Here is a 26,955-nt window from a genome sequence, read left to right as displayed (position 1 = left end):
TCTCCTCGATTTGATTCTGTATGAATGCTTCCCCTATGTTCTGGTGAATTTTTTGATCACCAGCGTGCTCGTACAAAAAAAGTTCAATGGCACCCTGATAGCACCCATGGATGTTACGTATATAGTGGCTATCGAAATGACTTTTGGACTGTTTGTGGTTCTTACTTTTGGACAGAGTTGAAAAACACACATAGAAAGATGTTCTCATTATTAGAAAACTACAAACTATGGGGGTCATTCAGAGCTGGGCAGATTGTTTAATACCGCTGGAGAAAGTTATCAGCTATGTCTGTGGTATTTCTGGAAATCCGCTCTACTCAAAGTTTACCATGAACAGAGGTGGTATTTTTGGAATACCTCCACTGCTATATCAGAAATACCACCTCCAATAGTGGTAATGTAAAACATTTTTTTAAACTTTTTGTTATGCCATTTTCAGCATCAATGTGAAGGGAGAAATCGATTATGTACAGAAGTGGCTCATATCACTACTGTTGATTTTCATTATGCACAAAAGGGTCAATTCTTCCCCTTGTATGCATTATATAGGTACAGTGGTGAGAGGAGGCAATCGAAGATGCCCACCTGTTTACCCCCTCAACATGGCCATTCGTAAACACATCTTTCCCACTATTGAAGGGAAGCACCTGTGCATCCGTTCTGTACAGTAAAAAGTAAGATTGAAATAATTTGGGGCCAGTTTGGATCTTTGGCCTCTTCCTTCCAACGGTGGAGGTAGAAATAGGTGGATTTTCTTGAAAAGGTCTTTCTAAAATAACACCACCAGTATTCCCATAGAATACCACCAATGGTATTTGATCAAACCCTGAATTGGGTGGCTGGTAAAATCAACAGTATTTGCCAAATATTGACGATGTTACTGTTACCACCCAAACCTGAAAGACTCCTTAAATCTGTGATCGTTTTTCATGGTATTGTCCAGAACAATCTTCCCTTGTGTGACCAACAATAGACACACATGCAAATCAACACCAGATTCAGATATATAGATACATCCTTCCACCTATACTTTACACTGTCACAAATACACTCAAACACATTGCCTGAGTCACAGAAACTGAAACACACACACACACACTCTTTTTTGAAAAAAACGAATTAATATGATAGGAAGCTCTTGGTCCCTCTTCATCACCAGGTCAAAGGCGTATTCCCTTTGCAGTTCTCTCTGCACCCATGAGTTGAAATATTGATCTGACTTTCCAAGAAAGTGCAACTTGGGAGCCCAAAAAAGCCATGTCCCCTTGCTGCCTTTCACGTTGCATTATCCAGGTACAGGCCCCATAGCCACAATTACCAGCAAGACCCCCGACCATGGCTTCTTGTCATGTCTGGCAGTGGCTGACTGGCAAATCAAGGTTGTCTAACTGTAAGCCAGGGCAATGGAAGATGATGAGGTGCAAGGGAAATGAAAGAGTGTGACTGGCAAGCAATTGGTGACTGAGCAATGTGGGCAAGTGCAGGAGGTGTGTGCAAGGTAGAGAGAGGGGATATAATTAATAGTTAAAGGATGGAGCAAAAGGGAAAAAGGAGGTCTGAAACGGGGTAATTGAGAATGTGGTACAAGGGAAAGATACCGGAGGATGATGGATAGGGAAATAGGGTAAATGACACAGAGGTACACATCTTGAATGGCAGGTCAGCAGGTTGACCGTTGCTAAGATCTATGTCTGCCCTGCACGCCACTGTACCTGATTGTGGGGCTAGCTTGACCATCTTTCATTTTTCTGACTAAGTGATACATACTTGCTTTCTGAACATATGTTTCAATTACTACTTCTCTTATATTTTTTTAGGTTGCTTTATCATGCGACTTGGTGCTGTGAAAGTATACACAAGTGTACAGATTATAATTATAGCAAGCTTTCATTATAATTATAATCCAAGTCTCTTTCACAAATGTATTTGCTTCAGGATAAAGAAGATTAATAGGCTTCACCCTTGTAGATATATTGGTGCTTTGAAAACCAGATGTATTGAACAGTATACCAGTTTAGCCCTTGAATGAAAGCTAAGCATTTTCTATTTCTAATAGTCAAGATGGAATAGGAGTTGAGGTTTCTCCAACTTTCTGAATTGGAAACTCTGGAACTAGAAGGACAGGGCTGAAATCCCCACCTTGTAAACTTCATACATTATGTGATCCTGAGCAAATCACTTTTCATCACTATGCCTTTCCGCAACTATCTGTAGAGAAAGCCAAACCCATATGGGTTTATACTCTGTAGTGTTACTTTATAAATAATGATAACAATTTATGTTAAGCATACTGGTTAGGAGGCAGGATGACAAGTGAGGGTCTTATGCTGTGGGGGTGGATACAAAGGGTCCATTTATGGGCTTTATGTTATGGGCTGGGGAGGCAGGAAGCCAGTATGGTTCCTTTGCCATGGCAGCTCATGTCTGACCCTGAGAGTAAACCCAGACACCCTGGTTCAGCAATGGCTCTGCTCTACCAACAAATTCTCTTGCTTTGCCACCTCCTTACATTGTTCTAAAACTAAAGAGGAGATGGGTTGAGAGGAGATGTAGCCTGCTGTCAAATTACAAACTGTAACGCATTGCCAACGGGCCTCAAAACCCAGATTTCCCATTTCACCAATTATATTATCCTGGTGAAATAATTGTACTATGTTTGGTAAATGGAAACCTTTTCAGGGGTCCGGATCGCTAAGAAACCACAAACATAACTGAAACAATATGTTGTATAAAAGGAAAGTAATGTCAACAATGCCAATATATATACTTGATACCGTGGTTGGTGTTGAGTTTACTTGTTCTGGAAGTTGGGGCCGCTGCACTGCAGGCTTTGGGCCATTGCACTATGGGCCAGAAAAGTAAACTTGCCCCCCAGTCCAAATGTTGCCAGTCCTCCCCTCGGTGCTGCACTGCTTTGGCTGGCTCCTGCTGCAGCCTGGGGCGCAGGGGCGTGCATCTCTCAGGCATTAACCCGTCAGAACTTTTGGGAAGCTGGTTGTCAGCCAAAGGATGGTCAGTTCGAACATGAGCACCAAACAGAAACTGGGACCCTGTGCCAAGAACCCAATCCATTCACCCAGGACCAACCTGCTGATGGAAATAGTGAGCACTTCAAGCATGCTCCTTCCACCCATACGCCCCAGTACTCCTTCCCGCCAATGCGCTTTACCCTCACTGCTCCTTCCCCAGTGCTGCTTCTCCCTTCTGTGCACCTTCACCTTCACTGCTTTCTCCCACATGATTCTTCCCACAGTGGTCCTGTGCCCCCTGCACTGCACTGCACAGTGATCCTCATGCTGCCAGTGCTCTATCCTCCCCCAGTGATGCATCACCCCCCAATAATCCTTAGTGTTCCTTTCCTCACAGTGCTCCTACCCACAGTGGTCCTGTTCCCCCTATGCCACATTGTGTTCCTCCCCCTGCAAGTGCTCGAACCCCCGCCCCTGTGACGTATCACCTCCTAATGCTCCTCCAGCTCCCAGTGCTCCTTTCCTCCCAGTGTTCCTTCCCACAGTGGCCCTGTGCCCCCCCAGTGCTCCTCACACTGCGAGTTCTCTATGCTCCCCCCGTGACGCATCACCTCCCAATGCTCCTCCAGCTCCCAGTGCTCCTTTCCTCACAGTGCTCCTTGCACTACTTCCTAGTGCTCTTCCCCTCCTCGTACCCTTCTCTTTCTCCGCCTCCCCCCTCTCAGTGATCCTTTGCCACAGCAGATGTTTACATCTCCACTGCTCATGTCCAAGTGTTAATGCCTGCTTCCAACCCTCATGCCACCATGGGATTGTGACAGGGTTGGAAGGCCAGAAGCACATCATAGCACAGCTTCTTCTTATCTTTACTCTCTCCACTTATCAAATGCTTTTGATACAAAAACATCTACCTAAGGAGCTCCCTAACAAGACATCAGGTTTTACATCTCTGTTCCCTCAGTTCAAAAAACCTGCCTCATTCACCTTCATCCCATTTATTTTGGCACTCCACCTGCTCCAAACTTCAGAGGCTATTGCGGGCGCTCATTGCTGGACTGATCTGGAGGGAGCTCTGGAGATTCCCCTGTGGGCCTCTGCACCACCAGCCTCTTGTGTGTGGCTACCCCTGTTTTCTGCTCCTCTCACCCTTTCCTCTTCCTTAAATCTCTGCTTTTCCCCCACATCCCTTGAAAGCAAAACATTGGTTATAAAGCTTCCAGTACGTTATTCCTCACTCTTAACAAAGGTTATACGTCAGCATCCCAACGTGGGGACAAATATGCGTCACAATTCACTATTTGTACCAATGTGTTCCAAATATTCTAGCGGTTTAACTCCCTCCCCCCCAAACCCTACTAGAGGGGTTACCATTGCTTCACAGTGTATTATGGGGCCACTTTGAAAAACATTGTCCAGGACAATTTTTGCTACCCAGTCCACCACTGCACAGCTGCTGCCCCAAATGCCAGAGCTGCTGCTTAGCTCCGTAGAACACTCAACTGGAAGCAGACTGCAGCAGTGCAGGAAAGAACCTCATTTGAAGTAACCTTTCCTGCTGCGTATTTCTGGATCGCTTCATCATGCGCCCCCCTCATCAGCAGCCATGTGGCTTTTTCCTTTCCTATGATATGATATTTTATTTCTATCGCGCTCATACACAAGTGTTTCAGAGCGCAATATGAGTGTCAGAGCTTCCTATTTGTGGGAATTCCAGTCATCCCTCTTCCTCATATTCAAGTACCCCAACCGCGAGGGGACTTCTATTTCTATAGTTGTAGCTGTCCGCACCCTTCCTTGCAGATGTTAAAGGGGGGTCTAGGATCTGTCTGCTAAGTTACTAGAAAGCAGACGCTCAGGCTATTCCTGGATGTTAACCTTCTATAGTGCACTTTCACAACTGTTGTAACCAGTTGTGTGCTGTGGCTGCTATTCACCAGATCGATATCCAGTGATAAAGTCACCTGTGAAAAGGTCGCCAGAGGGCAACATTTCACAAAATGTGCACTCCCAAGAAAATCAAGCACTTTCCCAAATATTCTAGGACTGGAGTATATAATAGTAACTAATACACATACTAGAATATGTGGGGGGAATACTTTAAGGGGTGCAGTAAAAACAAATAATTACCTACCTGGTGACTTTTCCCCAGGCGACATTATCACATAGAACCACCAGATCTGCAGTATTGATAATAAACACTGGGACATGGCCGCACATGCAAGGCTTGATTTTAATCCTGGACGTGCTCATCAAAGGCCCCTTGCAGCAACAATTGAAAACGAAAGATCAGAATCCAGTCCATTGTGTGAGTTGATTGGAACATGGTGCTCAGATTATATGTGCACACTTCCCAGGGTGTTTCCCTGTGGTCATGATTCCTTGTGAAGCAATGCTTTATGGTAATGATAGTCCATAGCAAACAATATTAGTCATGCATTGAGCTACTAGTAGCACATTGTGTGTAGGTAGCATGGGACTTGATACCGAACCTTTGAAATTAGTCGGTCCTACATTACCGGGTAGGCGACCTGCGGCTCTCCAGATGTTTCGGTCTGTAACTCCCCTCAGTCCTAATCAGTATATACCTAATGGTGGAGGATCATGACAGTCGGAGGCCAAAACATCCAGAGAGCCACGGGTTGCCTGGCACTGCCTTAGCTAGTAATACTCTGTCCACAAATTTAACAACAAGGTTCTGGAAGGGGGTGTCAAGGGGCACCTGGCGGGCACCACAAAGGCACTGTGAAGTCCACCACATCACTCTGGCGGCGTAAATTCTAGATTTCAGGACCAGGATTTCCGATGACGGACGCGCAGAGTATGGGTGGAGAACTATAGGCAGGTAATGCTTCCTTGTGTTTGTGCAGTTGATGTGTAGTTTCATGTATGTTCGTGGTATAGGTGCGCATGGGTTATTAACTGGGCAACTGAATGATGCTGCGAACCCGTTATTGGCGCTAACGGCATTAGGGTAGCATACATCCAGGACTGATGCTCTGCTCGAACACGTGCCTTAAATATTCGCTCTATTTCCACCTTAACGTGAACCAAACAAAGGATCGTGGCACAGGAACGCTGGATGTTGCCGAATTCAAGATCCTCTGGTTGAAGATTCAGAAGTACATTGTAAGTACCCTCCCTGCCCTTTCTCCTGTATCCTCTGAGCACACCCCTGCCTGCGTCTCCCGCCATAGTGACTCATTATGTGGCCCTCCCGATGTTTTTGGACTATAACTCCGATGGTCCTTTTTATCCCTTCAGCATTGACTACACTGGCTCGGGATCATGAGAGTTAAAGTCCCAAGCATCTGGAAGGCGCATAATGAGTGGCAATGCCCCATACTGCGACCCTATGAAATACTGAACTTTCCCATAACTCCCCTTGCTGGCCTACATTTGGCTTTAGAGAGAAGGGGAAATCATGACACCCCCTCTATAACTCTGCCAGTTCTCAAGGCTCAGTTTGGAGCTAGGTGTGTCTCTGGCTACATAAGGCCCTCGCCAGTGGTTCTCTACATCTCAATGGCCATTACGACCATCACAAATCTGCTCATTCTTATGTTTACATATTTTACATTGCTCTGAAGTGGTCAAATTGTATAGCAAAAAATGGCTATATGCTGTATAATAATGATATGTCCTTTGGTCTGAATGTATGAATTTCCTCACCTGGAGGTGGGTGAGCGATGGGAGGAAGATCAGGGTCAATGCAATGCACTTGCAGATCTGGCCAAAAACACTGCACTTTGGACTTTCAAAACGAAAGGGCAGGATAGAGAAAAATAAGGACATCTGGAGGTCCACTGTGAGCCACTGCTACTGTGACTACTCAAGTACAGGAAGAGCAAATATTAACCATCACCAAATGGGTTTCTCAAGTGCTGGTAGAGCAAATATTAACCATCACTAAATGTGTTTCTCAAGTACAGGAAGAGCAAACATTAACCATCATGGAATGGGTTTCTCAAGTACAGGTGGAGCAAATATTAACCATCACCGAATGTGTTTCTCAAGTGCTGGTAGAGCAAATATTAACCGTCAGAGAATGTGTTTCTCAAGTACAGGAAGAGCAAATATTAACCATCACCAAATGGGTTTCTCAAGTGCTGGTAGAGCAAATATTAACCATCACTAAATGTGTTTCTCAAGTACAAGAAGAGCAAACATTAACCATCATGAAATGGGTTTCTCAAGTACAGGTGGAGCAAATATTAACCATCACGGAATGTGTTTCTCAAGTACTGGTGGAGCAAATATTAACCATCACGGAATGTGTTTCTCAAGTGCTGGTAGAGAAAATATTAACCATCACCAAATGCGTTTCTCAAGTGCTGGTAGAGCAAATATTAACTATCACTAAATGTGTTTCACAAGTACAGGAAGAGCAAATATTAACCATCATGGAATGGGTTTCTCAAGTACAGGTGGAGCAAATATTAACCATCACGGATTGTGTTTCTCAAGTACTGGTGGAGCAAATATTAACCATCACGGAATGTGTTTCTCAAGTACTGGTGGAGCAAATATTAACCATCATGGAATGTGTTTCTCAAGTGCTGGTAGAGCAAATATTAACCATCACCAAATGGGTTTCTCAAGTACTGGTGGAGCAAATATTAATGATCACGGAATGTGTTTCTCAAGTACAGGTAGAGCAAATATTAACCATCACCAAATGTGTTTCTCAAGTGCTGTTAGAGCAAATATTAACCATCACCAAATGGGTTTCTCAAGTACTGGTGGAGCAAATATTAATGACCAAGGAATGTGTTTCTCAAGTATAGGTAGAGCAAATATTAATGATCAAGGAATGTGTTTCTCAAGTACAGGTAGACAAATATTAACCATCACCAAACGGGTTTCTCAAGTACTGGTGGAGCAAATATTAATGACGAAGGAATGTGTTTCTCAAGTACAGGAAGAGCAAATATTAACCATCATGGAATGGGTTTCTCAAGTACAGGTGGAGCAAATATTAACCATCACAGATTGTATTTCTCAAGCACTGGTGGAGCAAATATTAACCATCACGGAATGTGTTTCTCAAGTACTGGTGGAGCAAATATTAACCATCACGGAATGTGTTTCTCAAGTGCTGGTAGAGCAAATATTAACCATCACCAAATGGGTTTCTCAAGTACTGGTGGAGCAAATATTAATGATCACCAAATGGGTTTCTCAAGTACTGGTGGAGCAAATATTAATGACCAAGGAATGTGTTTCTCAAGTACAGGTAGAGCAAATATTAATGATCAAGGAATGTGTTTCTCAAGTACATGCAGAGTAAATATTAACCATCACGGAATCTGTTTCTCAAGTGCTGGTAGAGCAAATATTAACCGTCATGAATGTGTTTCTCAAGTACAGGAAGAGCAAATATTAACCATCACGGAATGTGTTTCTGAAGTACAGGTAGTGCAAATATTAATGATCACGGAATGTGTTTCTCAAGTTCAGGCAGAGCAAATAATGTGTTTCTCGAGTACAGGTAGAGCAAATATTAACGATCATGGAATGTGTTTCTCAAGTACAGGTAGAGCAAATATTAATGATCACGGAATGCGTTTCTCAAGTACATGCAGAGCAAATATTAACGATCACCGAATGTGTTTTATTTTTAGAGTGCTTTAAACACAATTGAGCTTTTAAGAAAATTGAATAATAAATAACCAGTATGGAATGCTTCAACTTTTTCAGATGTCTGTGTGGTTTTCCGTGTGACTATTTTTAGTAAAAGACATCAAACTGGCGTGGGGTGGGATCTATGCAGAAGGGGCACCAGCATGCTTTAGTTTTTTGAAGAAAATAATAGATATATAAAAACTCAGCAATGCATATGGCAAACGATGGGCCTTTACCGTCACTGCCTCTAGCTTAGGCAGATTTACTGTGGCATTGCAAGTGGTAGAAAGCGTTTTTTACCCCCATGTTTGGGGTCCATAGTACTCCATGGGGATTTCATAAGATTTTCTGCCATCAGAAATTCCTCATGATAAAGGCGATGATTTTTGGAGGTAGAGTGGAAGATTTAAATCCAGCTATAAGCGCAACGTGAACCCTACACTTCACTTCTGAGGGAGGAATTTGGCAGTGCAGGAAACAGGTGGTAAAGTGGCAGTAAATCCATTAGAGAGGTTTTACCGCCATTTCTTTCACACACAGAACATACTATTCAAACCTAAAACATACGACGGAAGCAAACCGGCCTGTTACATAGGATTCAAGACGTACATGGAAAACTCGAGAAGCAAATAGCCCTTTGAGTCTATTGTGGGGAACGATACAGAAAAGAGATGCAATGAGAAAGAACGTAGACCGCGGAAAGGCAAAGGTGAGACGATACAGTAATGCAGGCACCTTTCATCATCAGACTGCTTTAGATGATCCCCAAAGTCAAGGAACTTGGAACAAAGCTTCTCAAATGTCATCGAGTTGTTTTCGAGAGCGTAGGACGTCCCCTCTAAGTTTACTACATGGCACCAGCATGTGTCAATAGGTGGCATATGCGCCTCTCCTTCACTTTGCTTGAAATGTCCTTTTTCAGACATGTAATGGGCCTTACAAGCAGAGACTCACATCCATTCAAGTGAGTATCCATGCAAGTAGAACCAAGATAAATATAAGGAAGTTCGGTACAAACTAAATCCTGAAAATCAGGGTAACCTTTTCAGTGCCATCTCTCCAGTTGCCTCCCTTCGTGTTGCACCTGATCTAGCTATTGCTATTGCGATGTGGGCTGTCTATTCCCACCAATCACATTATAGTCAACAGACAGAACCCTGGGCTCTCTGGGGGCTTCGCATGGAAAAGGCATGAGCATTGTGGGAGCAGTTGCTTAGTGGCTTGCCAAATTGGGGGTCTTTAGGGGAAGGGGGTTGTGGACCTCTGTTCTATAAGAAGGAGAAGGCAAAGGAGAGGAATTGCAGGGGCACAGCGAGGATGAATCTGAAGTCAGGAACGTCCGATTGCATGAAATGTGGAAGAGCTTAGCTGTGGCACGAGCATTGCTGTCGATGCACCACCAAACGAGTGGTCCACCAGTCCCTGCCAAATGGTTGCACCTTGAAACACAAAGATGAAACCCAGAAGGTTTTGTTGCTCACTTCACTTATTACTCTCTCCCTCTTGATCCTTCCCTACCCCCCTCCTCTCCCTTCTTACTTGCAAATTGTTCTAAATGCTGATTGTATGGTTTGATTCATGTTTACTGTTTTGCTTCTACTGTTCCATGTTTTATGTATTACTGGTTGTTATCTGTAAAGTGCCTTGGATTAAGGCGCTATATAAAACAATAAAAATACAAAATACAAAATAAATACATGGGCCACTACTTCTCAGCCACTGGGGACTCCTCAATTCCATCTTCTTAGCATTCTTGGGCCACTACAGAGAGGGGGGACAGTGACATGTAAAGCTATGGTGAGCCCTCCCCAAACACAGCACTTCAGCCAAACTGTTAAATCGCAGTCGAGTGATCCAGAACGCATGCATGTAATCTCCATTGAAATGTGTGATATGTAAAGTGGTGGGAATCTGAACTATGAAGGGGAAAGGCATTATGTGCCATACACTGTGCGAGAAGGGGAGGCCAAATCCTGGAAACGGAAAGAGAAAAATGGACTAGACGCAAGTGAAAGTCCACCCGCTGTGATGGAAGCATCCGATCCCACCGGTTACCACTAGAAACTGGCGTGTGAAGCTGAAGGGCAGCGGCAGAGCCGGATATATCCATTGACATGCATGCACGCCAGCTTAACTTTCCTAAATAAAGGGTTTGCTGCGGAAAGGAGGCTCTGCTCCTGTGGCATTGGGGACGACATTACACGAGTATGGAGGAAAGGGGACAGGACGTAGAAGTGTTTGGAGTAACCGAAAAGTATGCATGAGATCCAAATTGAATGGTATTTTCCTTGTATTTATTTATTGTGGATGTCCTGAAAATCCTTATTAGGATTTAAGGATGAGTGGGTCCTCGCTCCCAGCCGCACGAGCAAGGACTCAAAGACGAGCCCAGCGGTATCTGTGTCAATTGTACACCTTCATGAACGTCTCCAAGTGGCACAGCTCCGACAGCAAAGGAAGTGTGCACAATGGCACATAGGAATACAGCAATTCCTTCCAACTAGCGCGCTCGCATGTGCCCGTTTGCCACAGTGCCAAAGACATCTTGTCATGTAGTATCAAAAATGTAGATCTATTCGAAAGGCACTTCATGGAAAGTGTGTATATAAACATTGCAGAGACACAGAATGGTGGGAGTTTCACTTTAAGATGGCCAATCAGCAGCAGCAATAAGAAAGCAATCCAAACTACATTTCCCATGAATCTCGTGGAGATCCTGGTCTTCAAACAACATCGGAATGATCATCTAGCAGGGACAACCTCGCTCCAGCCCCTCCCCTTGATTACCATGCACCTTCCCTCTGTGCCGCACTCCGCTCCTTCTGAGCTAGGTCTGCACTGTATAAGATCATACCATAACGTGCAAAATTTGATTTGGGAGTGTTGTCAAACGCAAAGTGCATGGAGGTCATTTGGGGGTCCCAGGGGTAAAAATTGAGACCCCTGGGCTCTACCCTGCTACCCCAGAGGGCTGCCTTGCTACCCCTAAAAAAAAAGAAGGAAAAACTAAAAATATATTTTTTTTAAATGTAAGCTCCTGGGCTGTGGCCAGAGCCCTGTGGCTCTTTATTTTTGGAGTGGCTGGCTTTCTTGTTCAGCCCCCTTAAAAATATAAAAATATAGGGGGTTCCACAAATGTAACACTTTGAGCAGTGATCCTAAACAAGAAAGAATAGTAATAACAAATAAGGTGTCTTTCTGAAATTATATACAATAATTGCTAGACTCATTAAAGGTTTATTTCAGGCACACTACAGGGGGTGAGTCACTGATTTAGTCTGTTCTTAAACACCTAAACCCAGCCTTTCATGCTTCTGAGGTCGATAAATGAGTACCGACACAGGTTGGATAATATTGAATATATATTTTTTCTATATAAAGCGCTTAAGCGTAAGTGCTTTTCAATAACACATCATTATCTTTTGGCCTTGGACTTCTGCTTGCATTGACAGTAATTTGGCAATATGGGCCTATACACACTGATATTAACAACACATATGGTGATCCATTCCTTTATGAAATGTATATCACATTATAGTGATATCGTAACCATATTTTTCATAATGTACCTAGGAACAATGCTATGTGATGCTACTTCCTGTTTTTTCAAGGAGTGAAATGTCGTGTTCCATCGCTACCCGTGATGCCACTTCAGGGTGGTGGTCAAATGACATCACTTCCGGTGATGTCATTGGAGGTCAAAGGTCGTGTTATGTCACTTCCGCTACCCCTGGCATTTTGGTGAAATGATGTCCCTGGCGCAGTGCCAAAGACATATGTAGCTCCAATCAAAATAATTATCCTCAGGTCAAAAATAGAAAGTGCACATTGGATGTGTTTTTAATCAATGATTGTACAGCCGACACGTGTTTCGACCAAGCTGGTCATTCTCAAGGCCAAAAACGTGACTAGATCATGTCAAAGGCGTACATTGGTATGCTGTCATAGGAAAATTAGGAATTGCACACCGTATCATAATGGGTATAGGAGCCATGAAGTTAAGGCATCAGCAAGGAAATCGATACCCATTGGAAACTGCGTGTAGCGCGGATCGGCAGTTATGCAAGGGATAGATCCTTGAAAGCTGCATACACCACTGTGTGGTAATGTTGCCACGAGAGAATCACCTCAAGGTATATAAGACATTAATGTCTCGAGAACAGTCATTACATCACACAACAACGTTGTATCTAAAATGGTATCAAATTAAGTTTGTCAACAATAGGAGTGGGGGTAATCCCAAACGAGGTAAGTAGTCCACTGTATCTATCAGGGAGCGATCAAAATACCATGCCTCTTTGGCAGTGTTGCTGAAAATAAAAGGGATAAATCCCAAGTGGCAGCGCTGGCCTGCGCGTGATGATCACCGTTAAGAAAGAAACCAGGTAAGTTGCGCCATAACATGCCTACTAAGACACTTACACAGAGAACACAAATGCAAAATACAGTCTATATCCCCAAGAAGATGGCTTTCCTGCCCTCGTGTGGCAGCTTTAAGCACATTCTGTGCCGGGTCCTCGACAGCAACAGAGAAGAAGGACATTACATCAAGCACAGTTTAAAGGCTTTCCATAAGTTTGACACTGCGCCTCCTGAACTCTGATGGTTATCACATCTCATCAAGTATGACACCGTCCTGGACACAGTCAGGACCACTCCAACACTCCTGCAGTTCAGGATGGAACTCAAGACCCTGCTCTGCAAGGATTATCCAGGGTCACTTAGGACCTGCTACGCCTAGGAATATACCACACTGGTACTATGGCATATCCAAGCTACTGTAACCTCTCCTTCCACCGACCTCTGTTAACCCCAAATTACTTGTTGCTTTCCAGCAATGTTATCGATATAGAACACCAAATTGATTGATTGATTTATTTATTGAGCGCCTTACACCAAGGCGCTGTGCAATGGAACAACAAATACAGAGAAATAATAACAATTAACATTGTGAGCAAGATTACAACGTGAATCATTCTACAAAACAGAGCAAAGAGCAATTAACTGAGAGGGGGAAAAGGAGTGGGAATAGGAGTGTTGAGGGGGCAGGAGAAGGATAGAATAAGCGTAGAAGGAAGGGAGAAAGAATGTAATGGGAGAGGGGAGAGAGGAATTAAAAGAGGGGAGAAACAGGGGGCTGGAGTAGAGAGGGTAGGGGGGAGGGGACCTTCAAGGTGGGGAATGGAGAAGGAGGGATTTAAGGGAAGTGCGAAATGAAGTGAGGGTAGGTGCAAGACTCTCAATCCCACTAACTAACCCATCCCAACCCCTTCCTTTTCAGATCCGCCAGGGTGCCTGGAGACCATGCAAATGGTAGCAGTGCACGGTACCAAACACATAACATAACGTGTGGACCCATAGGGATTGGCCCCTCCCGCTCCCTAACGTGTACATGCGCGCTGCTCGATGCAACGCACCATCTTCCCTGTCTCCTCTCAGCTACTTCATTTTCGTTTGTTGTGAAGTGTTCTAAAGTGGCCACAAGGTGGCCTGTATGCGCTATATTAAGCCAATTAATTTAATACATAACCTCTTTTTCCCTCAGCACATATATAAGAAGGCAGACACCGATCGTTCAGGAACGATAGACGCCCATGAAATGAGGACGGCGCTCATTGATGCAGGTTAGTAAACACCCTGGAACATCTAAGGGATTTCTTTCATGTTACTACGCTCTTTCACCCTCCTCCAGAAACCAAAGTGTGCTACGCTTCGGTCGAACTTGCACCCCTATTTTACTCCACTCCCAGCATCTGGTACATATGGGGGAGAGAAGCATGACCGCGTCATGGGTTTCCCGAAGGCACTGCGTGTAGATTCTTTGCTTCTTTTTTAGTTTGGCATTAGGAGGCGCTGGAAGGGCTGCCTATAAGCTGAAACTATTGTCATGGGAAGTGAAGACAGGAGAAGGATGAGATGAGATGCAAGGAGGGAGACAGCCAGCCTGTGGGTTTTGCTTGGTTATTCACCCACTCATTGATGTTTCATGGCCATGCTAGTCCTTTTGGCCAGTCCCATCCACTACTCTTCAATCCCAGCCCAAACCCCTCATGACTCCATCCTTCTTTCTTTCAAGGTGGATACATTGAGCACCATTTATTTGGGTAATGATAGCAGCTAGAATTCCAGTGCTAGCGGGAGAAAGCTGGCATGAAGCACTGTTTAAGAAACACCTAGAGTATTGTTATCATATATCAAACGTGGGTGCAAAGGTTCTACACAGGCCATTTTATGCATAGCCCTTTTTCCCACTACAGGGAAACCGTTTCTGAGGCATCGCTAGGGGAAGCTGCAGAGGCTTATGGTCCTGTGTCTTTTGGTAGTAGTCCCAGATAGAAGCTCAGGGGCTACAACTGAAAGGCTAGCTTGCCCAGAGTCCCGACACTCCCGACATCAGCGTAGCCCAGAGTGTTTCCAGACCTAGCAACACCCCTGCTCACCTGCCACGCTCTCTCATGCGGGGGCGCCCATGCAAGCTCTGGATGTGCCCCGCCCCACTTCTTGACCCAAAGGTCCTGTCTCATGTGGGGGATACCTCTAAAAACCCCAGTCTCCCGCCAGCCTCTATTCCTCCTCCCCTCCTCTCACTCCTGTTCTCACCCCGCCAACCACCCCACTTATCTCCTCATCCCCCACACCACTCCTATTGAGACGCTATGTCATCCCTGTGGGGTTTGCACAATCATGCACTAATCCAGAAATGTGTTGTTCCCGACAGTCCGCCGTTCGGGAGAGGTGGCCCGCCGGGAATAGATCATTGGCGAAAATGGCGACACTCCCGTTTGAATTCTCAATACTTAGACAAGACATCCATCACTATAGAAAATCTACCTTCTCCGCACCCAGGCCACAATCATGCTGCACAGAAATCAACTGGCGCAGCACTGTAGCAAGGGCGCATGTCGGCAAGCCACACCTTCCTGAACGCAGCGCATTTCCCTTGTTTCATGGCCATCCTTTGCAAAGTTGCCAGAATACCCTTAGTTCACAATGCTTCAACTCCCCTGTCCCCAGGTTTCCAGCTCAACAACAGAGTGCAGCAGATCATCACGCAGCGCTACGCCACCGATGACTTGCAAATCGACTTTGACGGGTTTGTCGCCTGCATGCTTCGCCTGGAGACTTTGTTCAGTAAGTGCTTGGTTTATTGCTTTCTTTCGAAGCAAAGCTGACTGAAAGTATTTGTCAGCAATCTAAAGAGTGGAAGGGAACAGAATATTTGATATGTAATATCCCAGCTCTGTTAGATATTCAGTTAATGAGCTGCTGCTAGAGACTACATTCTTGTTATAACATTGCTAGTAGTAATATTAATAGTAGCAATATTGCTACTACTACAAATCCCAATACAAATACCAGCTTTAGTAGAAGTAGTGGTATTGCTATTCCTAATAGTATCACTAATAACACTTGTACTACTACTACTGGCACTACAACTAATATGACTAGCATTACTACTCTTAGCAGTACTAGTACTGCACCTACTGCTGGTAGTACTGGTGATGCTACTATTGGCAGTACTAGATGTATTACTTAAGCAATATGACCCGAGCGGCAGGGGCATTACCGACTCAGGTAATGCCCCGGGCCCATTGGTATAGGCCCCGAGTTAAGAGAGGGCCTTACCGAAGGCCCCGGGGCATTACCTAAGTCGGTAATGCCCCCGCCGCAAGGGTCATATTGCTATTAGTACCCCGGCCCGCATTATGTGTGTGACCGGGGCACTAAAAGCATTATTTTCTGTCCCGAAACGCTGCGGCGTTTCGGGACAGAAAAAAAAAGAAACGACCAAGTAAATGGCCGCCATGGATGGCCTTTCTATGGCGGCCATCAGTACCGGACGCGCTGGGCGTCCGCTCCTGAAAAAGGATCAAAAATAAGGTAAGTGGGGTTGGGAGGGCGGGAGTGGATAGGGGGAAGAGGGAAGAAAAAAAAATGTACCTGCGTCCCCGGCAGGGGACGAGGCAAGCCCCCAGCTGTGTGGAGGTGCAGAGCGGGGATGGCCCGCTCCGAGTCTCCACGCGGCTGGGGGCTTCCCTCGTCCCCCGCCGGGGATGCAGGAACAAGAAGGTAAGTTGTTGGGGGGCGGGTGGGAGGGAGGGAATGGAATTAAAAAAAAAAAGACTTACCCGAGTCCCCGGCGGGGGGCGAAGGTAGCCTCTCAGCCTTGGGGAGGCTCGGAGCGGGGATGGCACCGCTTCGAGCCTCCTCATTGGCTGAGGGGCTGCCACACCCCTCGCCGGGAACAAAAGCCGTGGAATCCCGATGGAGGGATTCCCGGCCTGGTAACGACTCGGCGATGGCCAATCAGAATGGCTCTTTCATTCTGATTGCGCCCTCGCCGGGTACTAATAGTGAAAGTACCACTGCTGACGCTGATACTATTGGTATTGCTACTAATGCTAAAGAGGTGGTTACTAGATGTGCAGCATTTTCAGTGTTAAGGGAAAGCATACCCCCTTTCCTAGCTTCTTTCCTGCTATAATGTTATGATGTTATATTATGTTATGTTACTTGCAATTTGTAAGGCACACCTTTTGCCATTTACACGACCTGAAGGAACTGACGCGTTCTGCAGAGTGCATTTACTCATCTGCACTGACGTCACTTCCTATTTCAGGGATTGAAGTGAGGTCACCCTACATAGAAGAAATGCTTATATAAATGTTAAAAATAAGATGGAGGGAGGTGTTGGTAAGGAAATCAGCAGAAGGTAAAAGATGAATATTAACGAACAACATATGTTATTTTTGTTAAAATATTATGTCCTTTTTTATCATTAACTAATTACAGCCATCCATATTCTGTTATGCACATAATAAAACAAGAGGAGATACATCAATAAAATACAATATTATTACAATTTTCTTAACAAAAATGAAGGCTGATAATGTCATATAGTAAGTGAACAGTTGTGGCCCATATTACCCTCAGCCCCCTGTTTTGCTCAGAACCCCCTCCATCACATACCAGCGTTAGCACTCTCCAAACATGCTTCGATTTGTTCACTCTGTCTAGTATCTAGGCAGGGATCTGCAACCTTTGGCTCTCCTTATGTTTTGCACTACATCTCCTATCAGTCCTAGCTGGTTTAGTCAATGGTGAGCGATCATGGGAGTCGTAGTTCAAAGCATCTGGAGAACCACAGGTTGCAACCCCTAACCTAATCTAGAGCATTATTTGTCAAAAAACATACAATAAAGTAACACATGTTGAACACTTTCAGTGTAGTTAGTTAGTTTCAACAGGAAGTTGTGGCTTTAGTGCAGGTAGCAGACAGACTCCAACTCTGGGTGTGAAAGGCATATTCCACCACCTGGTAGACTGGAAGCAACCCGTTGCCAGTCCGTGTAAATAGTATGAATGATTTGTAAATATGCCAAAACATCTGCAAACCAGCTTGGCAGGTGTGGATCATAAGGTTAAAATGAAGGATGCATTGGCATTTCTACTTGGTAAAATGGCCCTGTCCATCAAGACGAAAGATGAATTGATGGGGCAGAAACCCCATACACAGATGGCCATATACAATGTTGTGGTTGTGCATCCGGTTGTGTTTGTTATTAGGAGCAGGAAAACGATGAATGGAAAAGTAATGTGTAAACTGCCTGCTGGCACTGTACGGTCTGAGCAATGTGATTGGCCATCCATTTGTGCCAGGCAAGCATGCCCTCTTAAATGGATTGAGAAAGGGAGAGGGAAAGGTCAGAGTGTAGCGATATATTGAGAGACCACCCTTAACCTGAGGAGTTCCTCCCCTCCCCAATCGAAGAGCCCCACAATGATATGCATACGTCTTTTTAGCGCTGGACCTATTGATGACTCATATAGAGCCATGTAAATCTCCCCCCTGTACCAACAGTGAGCCAAGAATCAGGCCGGGGTATAGAAATAATATATATTTATTTAAATCATAAGGTCCATGAATAATAATTTTACTTAATTACACATGCCACCTTCTCTGTGGCAGACAACAAAGCTCTATTCATAAAACAGGCAGATAGTACTTGCTGAAGTTTAAAGTAAACGCAAAGCACAGTTTTGACATGAAAACACTTTAGACGTTGTACCTGTAGTCCTTTGTTTAATTTCCTGCACACTTTAAAATGCTTGCAGTTTTGGAAACACAGACTTTGACAAATGCATGTGGCAAATCGCACCCTGGTTCCTCTTCTCCCAACAACCAACTAAAATCGTTCTGCTAGCAGGGCCACTTACACACTCTCAGGGAAGAGCGCATGTTCTTCATCCCTTTTGTTTAATGAAATGTTTAAGGAGTGGTGACAATTGGGATTTTCGTTTTAGGATGAGTACACCTTTTATTTAAAAGCGATGTTTGGGAATAGTGACTATTATCAATTTCATTTTTGTGGCTAGGACACCTTACATTGAAAGTCAGGGTTTTTGGGAAGTGGTATCAGTTGGGAATTTTGGTTTAAGGACATGGACCTTTTTGTTTTAAAGGCAAGGTTTGGGAATTTTGTCAATTACACATTTCTTTTTTTTTGTGGCCAGGACACCCCAATTACTTTGTGACTATAACATTATTCCTGCTAGGAGAGAGGGTGAAAGTTTCAAATTCTTCCAAGCCCCCCCTACATCAATCTATTTGGGAGTTAAATTAATAGTCAGCAAATACACTTTGCCCCCCACGCATTATTTAGGGAAAAAGGTTAAGGCAAGCAGAGCCCCCACACTTAATTTAGTTTTGGGCAAATTACTTACATAGGATTTCTCTGGGTTTGGTACACTCGGGGTAGACAGCCAGGCTCCTCTTTGGACAGCTCAGAGTTTGGTCACTTCCGTAATAGATTGTCACTAGCTTTCCTCCCTGATCAGGCTTCTCCTTAAGAATCAAGTCCTAGTCAGCTGTTGGGTTCCCCCAGTTTCTCTCTCCCAGGCAAAGTTTAAGGCCTCTCAATGTTAAGGCCTCCCCATTCAGGATGGTTTTAGGCAGCTCTCCTTTTTCTCCTTCTCTATCTTTCCTGGTCTTCCCAGTTCTGTCCAGATTTCCCCTTCCCATAGTGTTAGCCCTTTTTACTCTCCAAGTCCCTCCCATGGAAACCTAATATTAGGAGGTGCTAATTTATGATCTCCCAACCAGGATTGGGCAGTTACATTTCTCTCCACTTCCAAAGTCCAACCCCTCTCGAAGGATTAGTTCAGGAGTCCAGAACATAAATATTGCAACTCCCCTTTGAGATTCACATTTATTTTCATGTCTAGTTTTACCCTCCAAAAAGTCCAACATGGCAAAACTTTACATTTTACAGATAACCGCCATGATATATAGAAATTAATCTTCACCTCCTCATGAAGTATCAGTAGAAGTTATTTTTATTTCGGCATGCTACAGCACAAGCGTGCTATGGTTTTTCACCATTTCTTCAAAAACAAACATAGTTGGAAATATGAACCCTTCATAATTACCCAACTAATTTCACAAGCCCGTTCCCCAACTTTCAGATTGTTAAAATTTTTGGGGCAGCTAGAAACACATTTTAGATTGCTATAGATTTTCAGAATCTTTCATATTTATGAGATTATTGGCATTGCAACGGACTCGGGATCAGCTTTCAAATGACATATGAATGGACAATTATGATAGTCCACTTAAACTAATGGAAAAGTTCAAACATGTTATGCAAATCCAAACCCCCATTTCGACATGTAGGTTTAATTTCTCTGAAGACACATGGTCCAGAGCCTCTGCAGCCTTATTGTGGGTTCGGCCTGCAATAAACCCATCAGCCTTTCTTCTCTTGAGTGTTGATGGGCTGAGGAGATTTTTAGCATGCACCAGATGGCCTCTGACATTAGGAGGCCCACTGGCATCTCCCATTTTGTCCCTACAATCTTACGTTGTTTGATCTAATTTTCTGTATTTCTAAGCATTTTCACCCATCCAGGGCTGGGTCTGTGTTGATCTGGCCCTGTCCTAAACTTGGCGTACATCAGGGGCGCTTCCAGATAAGGAGCCAGGCAGGCACTTAAGAATCATCTGCCCAACAACAAGAAGTACATTTGTCTGTGGTGTATGTGTTTAAGGAGATTCACATATTGTATCTGAAACAAAATAGCCAATTTTGTCTGTCTTTTCTCAATGCTGCATCTTACTTTTTTAAGCAGTTTGCATCTTTCCATTATGGTTCCATGCCATTTTTACTAATATGTTTATTGCTTCTCTCCTGCAGTCCTTTTTTATCAATGTGGTAGACTGAAAGTAAAAAGGCTGCTATTCATTTTGTTCACTCGCAAATGCATTTACATGATGTCCGTTCTTGTACTGAAAAGTGGGTCTTATTCACCTGAAAGGAAAGATATTCACATGGCTTTGACTTTTGCCTGCAAGGCCCACTTTGTACCCTCCATTTCCAGAGTGCACAACATTTTGATGTGTGTCAGTCTCAATGAAAAATGCTGCTTTTGTCTCTCAATCAACACTGTAATGTGCCTTTCCCATCTTTACATATTTCTTTGTGTCGTTTTCATCAAGACACATATTTTCATAATACATCAGGCCCTTTCACTCTGTTAAGGGTTGGGCTGGCATGTATATTTCAGTGTCTCTTCCGCGTTTCAATGTTCCATGTGTCAACTGCAGAAATACCTGTATTTATATTTACTAGGCACATTTAGCAGTATTGAAGTTTTTAAGGCAGGCTTTTCATTCACCATTGGGCTTTTCAGTTATAATTCTTAGGGTTGTGATTAAAACCCACAAGTCCCCCACCCCTGGCTCTTTTGCCTGGGGAGTCATGGGAAAGAACAGGGGAGAATGGGGGTTTCCTCCGAAGTCTTTGTTTTGTTGGAGCCTGTTCGGCTCATTTTCTTTCCTTAGGGAGTGGCTGCTCCGACCTACACTTCCATCATTTTAGTTGGGGGTGTGGAATGGAACCCCCGTCTTCTCCTATCCGGGGTCCCTGCGGTCCTCCTCGGACTCCCCTCCTGCCCCTAGGCTGGAAGTGATGGAAGTTAGTCTTCTAGAAATAGGAAGAAAAGAGAGGTTCAGTACTTTTTACACAACATATTTCCCCGGAGAATAGGACATAGCATTCGAGAAAACAAAACATTACAAAGAGATATCACACTTCAGAACATCGACTTAACACATTTCTTTTCCTTAACATTTCCAAAGGAGATTAATTGAACTATTCATCTGTTAAAAGTCTCCATCCAGGGTTTTCATCTTTTCCTTTAATTCCTCAGATGGTTCCTGATCTTGACCTTCATTGGACTCCTCAATCAGTGGTAAATCTTGTCTAGGATGACAACTTTTCAACTGATTGATGTGGACCCATTTTTCTTCTGTTTGTTCGCCTTTTGGGATGCAGATCTTGTAGTTAACAGTGATATTTTATCTACAATTTCAAAGGTGCCCCACCAAGACAGACAGAATTTCCACTCCTCGGTCTGATTCCTTTGAAAATAACCAGATAAACCTGGTTACCTACCTCATACTCCTTCTTTGTGGTCTTTAGATCATAATATGTTTTCATCCCTTCAGCTGACTTTTCCAAATTGCGCTGAGCATGAGCAAACGCTAGTTTGCAGTGCTTCCATATATTTTCAATGTACTCATGAGTGGTGGACTTATTGATCAGTGTCTGCTCCTGAGTACTGTAGAGCAGATGCTCAGGTAACACAGTTCTTTTCGTCTGGTCATGAGCTCCAATGGAGACATTTTACTTGCAGAAGATGGTGTAGACCTAATGGTCATCAGGACAAGTGGTAATCAAATGTCCCAAATGGGTCCAGAGTCTGCCACAAACCTCTTTAAGATGCTCACAATTGTTGTATCTTTCTGCTACCCCACTCGAGGCTAGGCGGTAGGCATTGTGGAGTTTTCTATTGACCCCTAGTATCTCCCACATCTTTGTCATCACCTTACTGGTAAAATGACTTCCTCAATCCAACACAATCCTTTGCGGGAGGCCGAACCGAAAGAAGATGTGATTGATCATTAGTGTGGCAGATGTCTCCGCCTTACGATTTGGGGCTGGAAGAAATTCTACCCACTATGTGAACAAGCATGTTACAGTCAACATGTATTTGTTTCCTCTAGAGGAGCGAATCACTGGCCCGATGAAATTGACTTGCAAATCTGAACAAGGCAATGTCATTCCCCTTTTTTGTAGTGGAGCTCTGCGTGTGAGTGAACTGGGTTGGAATTGATCACATACAAGGCCCCCCTTTAGGTAAATATCGAGGTCCTGGCCCACATGTGGCCAGTAGTCAACCTTGCACAAGATTTCTAATGTTGTATGAAACCCCCTAAAACCGGCATTGGCCGTGTCATGGGCATGGTTCAACATCAGGCTTCAGAATGAGGTAGCTACCACCCACAGGTCACATCCAGATAAGGCTCTCCATACCAAGAAACTGTTGTGGATCCAGAACATCTTGAAAAACGTTATCAACACCCGGAGAGCCTCTTCACCGGCATAATCCAATTCTGTTAGAGGGAAACTCATAGGATCTTCAATGTGTTGATAGAATTTTCCGATGATATGGTCCTCTATCTGTGCAGTGATCAAATCTGCATCTGGGGTATCTTTACTCCACTGGGCAGTTAGAGTTCACTGGTGGCACCTGTTTCTGACCTGGTGACAGCATCAACTTGGGTTTCACCGAGCATGGATTCTGTTTCTATGAAATCCCCCTGGAGAGCTCCGGTTTTAGCCAGCTGGTCAGCCAGGTCATTTGCAGTCTTATCTGGCCCCTCTATTTTAGAATGGCCTCTTATCTTCTTCCAATAAATGGGCATCTCATTAGAGGTCACCAGATTATCAATTGACTGGATCAATTTTCCATGCTTTAATGGTTTTTTGTTGGCACAAAGCATGCCTCAGTTCTTCCAGTTAATCAGTCATTCCACAAACCCATTCTTGACATAATCAGAATCAGTGATTAGGACCAGTTCTTGGAGTTGGCGGTGCACCGCAGTGAGGATGACTTGATTAACAGCCATCAGCTCTGCCACCTGACTACTTTGGGATCCTATTTTGTAAACAGCAAAGGTTTCTGGGATACATTCACTCAGGAATTCCCAATGCCAGCCACTAGATGTGTTTCTCTGTTGTTACCAACATGGTAGTAGCACCTATCGACATAAACTGTGGGTATTCCCAGTCACATGTCTTCTTCATAGACTTTGTGCAGGGAAGTTAAATACGCGACCATGTTGTTTTTGGTCATTAGACTTTCATCCTCGAGACAGTTTTCTTGAACACAATCATGCAAGTCCACCAACACTTGCGCTAGGGGACTCTTCTTGATTTGGCCATATCTGACCTCCAGAGGAAAGCCTTGAATGGACGGGATCAAAGAAGTAATTCTGGAATAACTAATGCTCCCCGCACAGATTCTGTCACTTTGTAAATATTGCATGAGTTGGTGAGGGGTCTTGACAATGATGTGCTCCCCCTGGATGAATGGGCAGTAGTTTTTCAATGCCCACACCATTGCCAGGAGTGCCTTCTTCCAGTCATTGATTTTTTCCTGAACAGACAACAATGTTTTGCTCGCATACTAGATACCTTTGTTGACTTTGTCGTGCACTCCCACTTGACTCTGTCCTTTAATAAATGGACCAAGGGTCGAGTGCCCCCTCATAGCCTTCAATGAACTTTGACTATGATTAGTGAGTCCAGGAAGGCTTCTCAATTCTCGCAGAGTAGTGGGGTCTTTTCATTTAAATAATTCTTCCACCTTCTTCACCTGGGGATTCAGACCCTCAGGGGTCATCCCGTGCCCAAAGAAGTTCACTTGGGTCTTACACCATTGTGCCTCCTGAAAGGTCAGTTTTGATCCAACCTTTTACAACTGGGTCAGAACATAGCAGATTTCTGCTACATGTTCCTCCACAGTTGAGCTCTTGATCAGAACAACATCTATATAGGCCAGGTTTACCATTTTGCCCAAGTCGGGCATGGCCTTATGTAGAAAGATGTTGAACTCATTGCCATAGTTTATGTATCCAAAGGGTGTTCGGGTCCACGTGTATTGCTGCCCTGAAGGTAAAGGCCAGCTTATATTTGTCTTCCCTGCTCATGGGTACTGTCCAGCAGCCATTGGTCAAATCAATGGTGGTGTACATTGACCCTTGATCTGTGCCAGCCCTTGATTGATGTAGGGAAGTGGCCGTCTTGACATGTGGACACGTTTGTTCAACTCCGACAGAGTCTCCATTGGCCATTTGGTTTTAGTATCCCCAGTGCTTTGTTAAAGGTACTATGGATTGGAAAAATTATCCCACAGGATTCTAGGTTTTAAATCCTCTCTGTGAGTGACTCCCTGGGTGCGAGAGGTAACTGGTATTGTTTAACAAATACTGGAGCCATCTTGGGGTCCGTGGGAATGGTGGTTGAATGAATGACTGTGTCTCCACAATTATGAGTCCACTGAATTCCAGGAAGACCTGTTTCAGCACTTGTTTCTGCTCCTCGGTCTCATAGGCATTAGCAAGATTGATCTGTTCTTCGACCATGCAAAAACCTGGAAAGACCTCAGGCTTGGCAATTTCAGCAGTATCCTCCATTTGGGTCGAGAGATCTCTTTTTATGGTGTCAACCTGGACAGGAGGTTCAATGGATTCGAAGTAGTGGTCCTTGACTCTGAGTACTACCTCATCCCCCCTGATACCACAGGTCACCACTTCCACCCCATAAGGGCAGGAAGAGTATACCAAAAATTGCCCCATGCCTGGTAATAATTGTTTCTGGTCAAATACTGTTGCTGATGTTGAAACAGCCATTTGGGATTGGTCTAATGATTTCTTTACCTAAATCAGTAGAATAATGTTGAGCATCAACCGCCATTCCACTAAAGGTGTCTGCGCCCTTAGTTATACTTTGAGGGTCACTGTTTTCCACCAGTATGCAAATGGTGTGTGTTCTAGATCTACTAGAGTTGTCTGATTTAAAGACAAACCTTGCGGTTGGAGATGGGAATTCATATTTATATAGGCATCCTTATGTTTGAGGTTCTGTCCTTGCTTAATTCGGAGGGGAGTAGTGAATTGTTGTACTTGTCCTGGGATGGAAACATCTTCTCGCACTTGAACTTCAACCTCATAAGGCAGCAATTAAACTGAATGGAATGCTTTTTCAGTGTTTTCAAAACCCGTGGGGTTACCCCCCAGTAGTGACGAGGCTTTATTATTAATTTCGTCCAAATTGATTGCAAATCGGTTGAGAATGTCACTGCCTAAATAAAAGGCAGAAGGGACATCTCTCACAACCCAAAAATGATGTCCTATGCTTTTGACACGAATGGAATGTTTTAGCATTCGCATGCTAGGCAGTACATGTTTGTAATTTGGGGTTTCCAGACCTACTTCCCATTTGTCAATCAATTTAAATGTGGGAATGGTCTGATCTTTTGGGAGTTTCCTGAATTATCCTTCGCTGATGAAGCTTCTTCCATTATTCAGGCATACTTTGGCACTGGGTCCTTCCCCTCATTTATCTCTATGTCGAAAAACAACTGCTTGCCCTTTCTCTGAATGTCCGTCAGACTTTTAGCTGGTTCTTCATTGTCTTGTTTCACAGGAGTCAATGTTTCTTCTGATTTTGGCTTGTGTAAAATCGCAGAGTGTTCCCGTCTAGTGTGGAATGTCACTTAAAACTGGGAGGAAGGTTAATTTTCAAGAATGGCACGTGACTGTGCCCTACTTTCAATGCATTCTGCCACCTGCAGCTGAACTCCAAGTACTGCAATGCAAAGAAGGAAGCTGTAGCGAGAGTGCTCTTTGCTCCTCACCCAATGCCTAATTAGTTGTTTTGGATTATTAAATTGCTTCCCCTAAACCATCAATTTTAAATTGGTCTGCACCATTGATCACAAATACTACAGAGAGCTCAAGTTGTCCAATCTGAGGAAAGCCACGCAGTCCAGGTTTTCTTTTGCATTGCAATCTAGTACCTGTAGTTATGCATTTATAATGGCATAAGCATAAAGAACAAGCACATTCATGAAAAGAACAGAGTCCACTGACTCAACCCCACTGCCGATCTGGCTCTCCCGGTCGGGAAACACTTGGTCGCTCCATCTCTAGCACAGCTGAATTAGGCCATCGGCTGGTGAAAGGACCAGGGTGACTTAGCAATCACCCGAACGGGCCAACTTCACACCATCCACAAGGCCTACAAGTGCTTTGAAACAGCTGAAAGTTGCCATGTAGTTCTCCACAAAACACCGAAATAATCAATATTACACATAAAGCAGCTCTCAATTTCTCAAAAGGGCCTTAGTGCCCAAAACAGAAATGCATGTAAAGTGGTAAACTAACTGTACACCCTGTTGGAGCCCAAATAAACCTGCTGTCTTCATAACAGGATAAGGTAATTTAATGGTAAAAAAG

At 44.1% G+C, this 26,955-nt stretch overlaps 1 protein-coding gene across 3 annotated transcripts in view; it reads left to right on the top strand.

Annotated features, from left to right (window-relative positions):
• CAPN8 (calpain 8) overlaps window positions 1-26,955 on the top strand; it is a 288,408-nt gene that overhangs the window by 256,310 nt on the left and 5,143 nt on the right. For all 3 annotated transcript variants that reach the window (XM_069608633.1, XM_069608631.1, XM_069608632.1), the window contains 3 exons: window positions 6,027-6,095; window positions 14,137-14,215; window positions 15,606-15,722. In XM_069608633.1, the coding sequence (XP_069464734.1) occupies window positions 6,027-6,095; window positions 14,137-14,215; window positions 15,606-15,722 (265 nt within the window). The remainder of the gene's footprint in view (window positions 1-6,026; window positions 6,096-14,136; window positions 14,216-15,605; window positions 15,723-26,955) is intronic.

The sequence above is a fragment of the Ambystoma mexicanum genome, chromosome 4q (genome assembly GCF_040938575.1).
Source record: "Ambystoma mexicanum isolate Mex_15411 chromosome 4q, UKY_AmexF1_1, whole genome shotgun sequence".
Lineage (NCBI taxonomy): Eukaryota > Metazoa > Chordata > Amphibia > Caudata > Ambystomatidae > Ambystoma > Ambystoma mexicanum.
The sequence above is the reverse complement of the archived record's forward strand: the minus strand, read 5'-3'. Positions and strand labels throughout refer to the sequence as shown.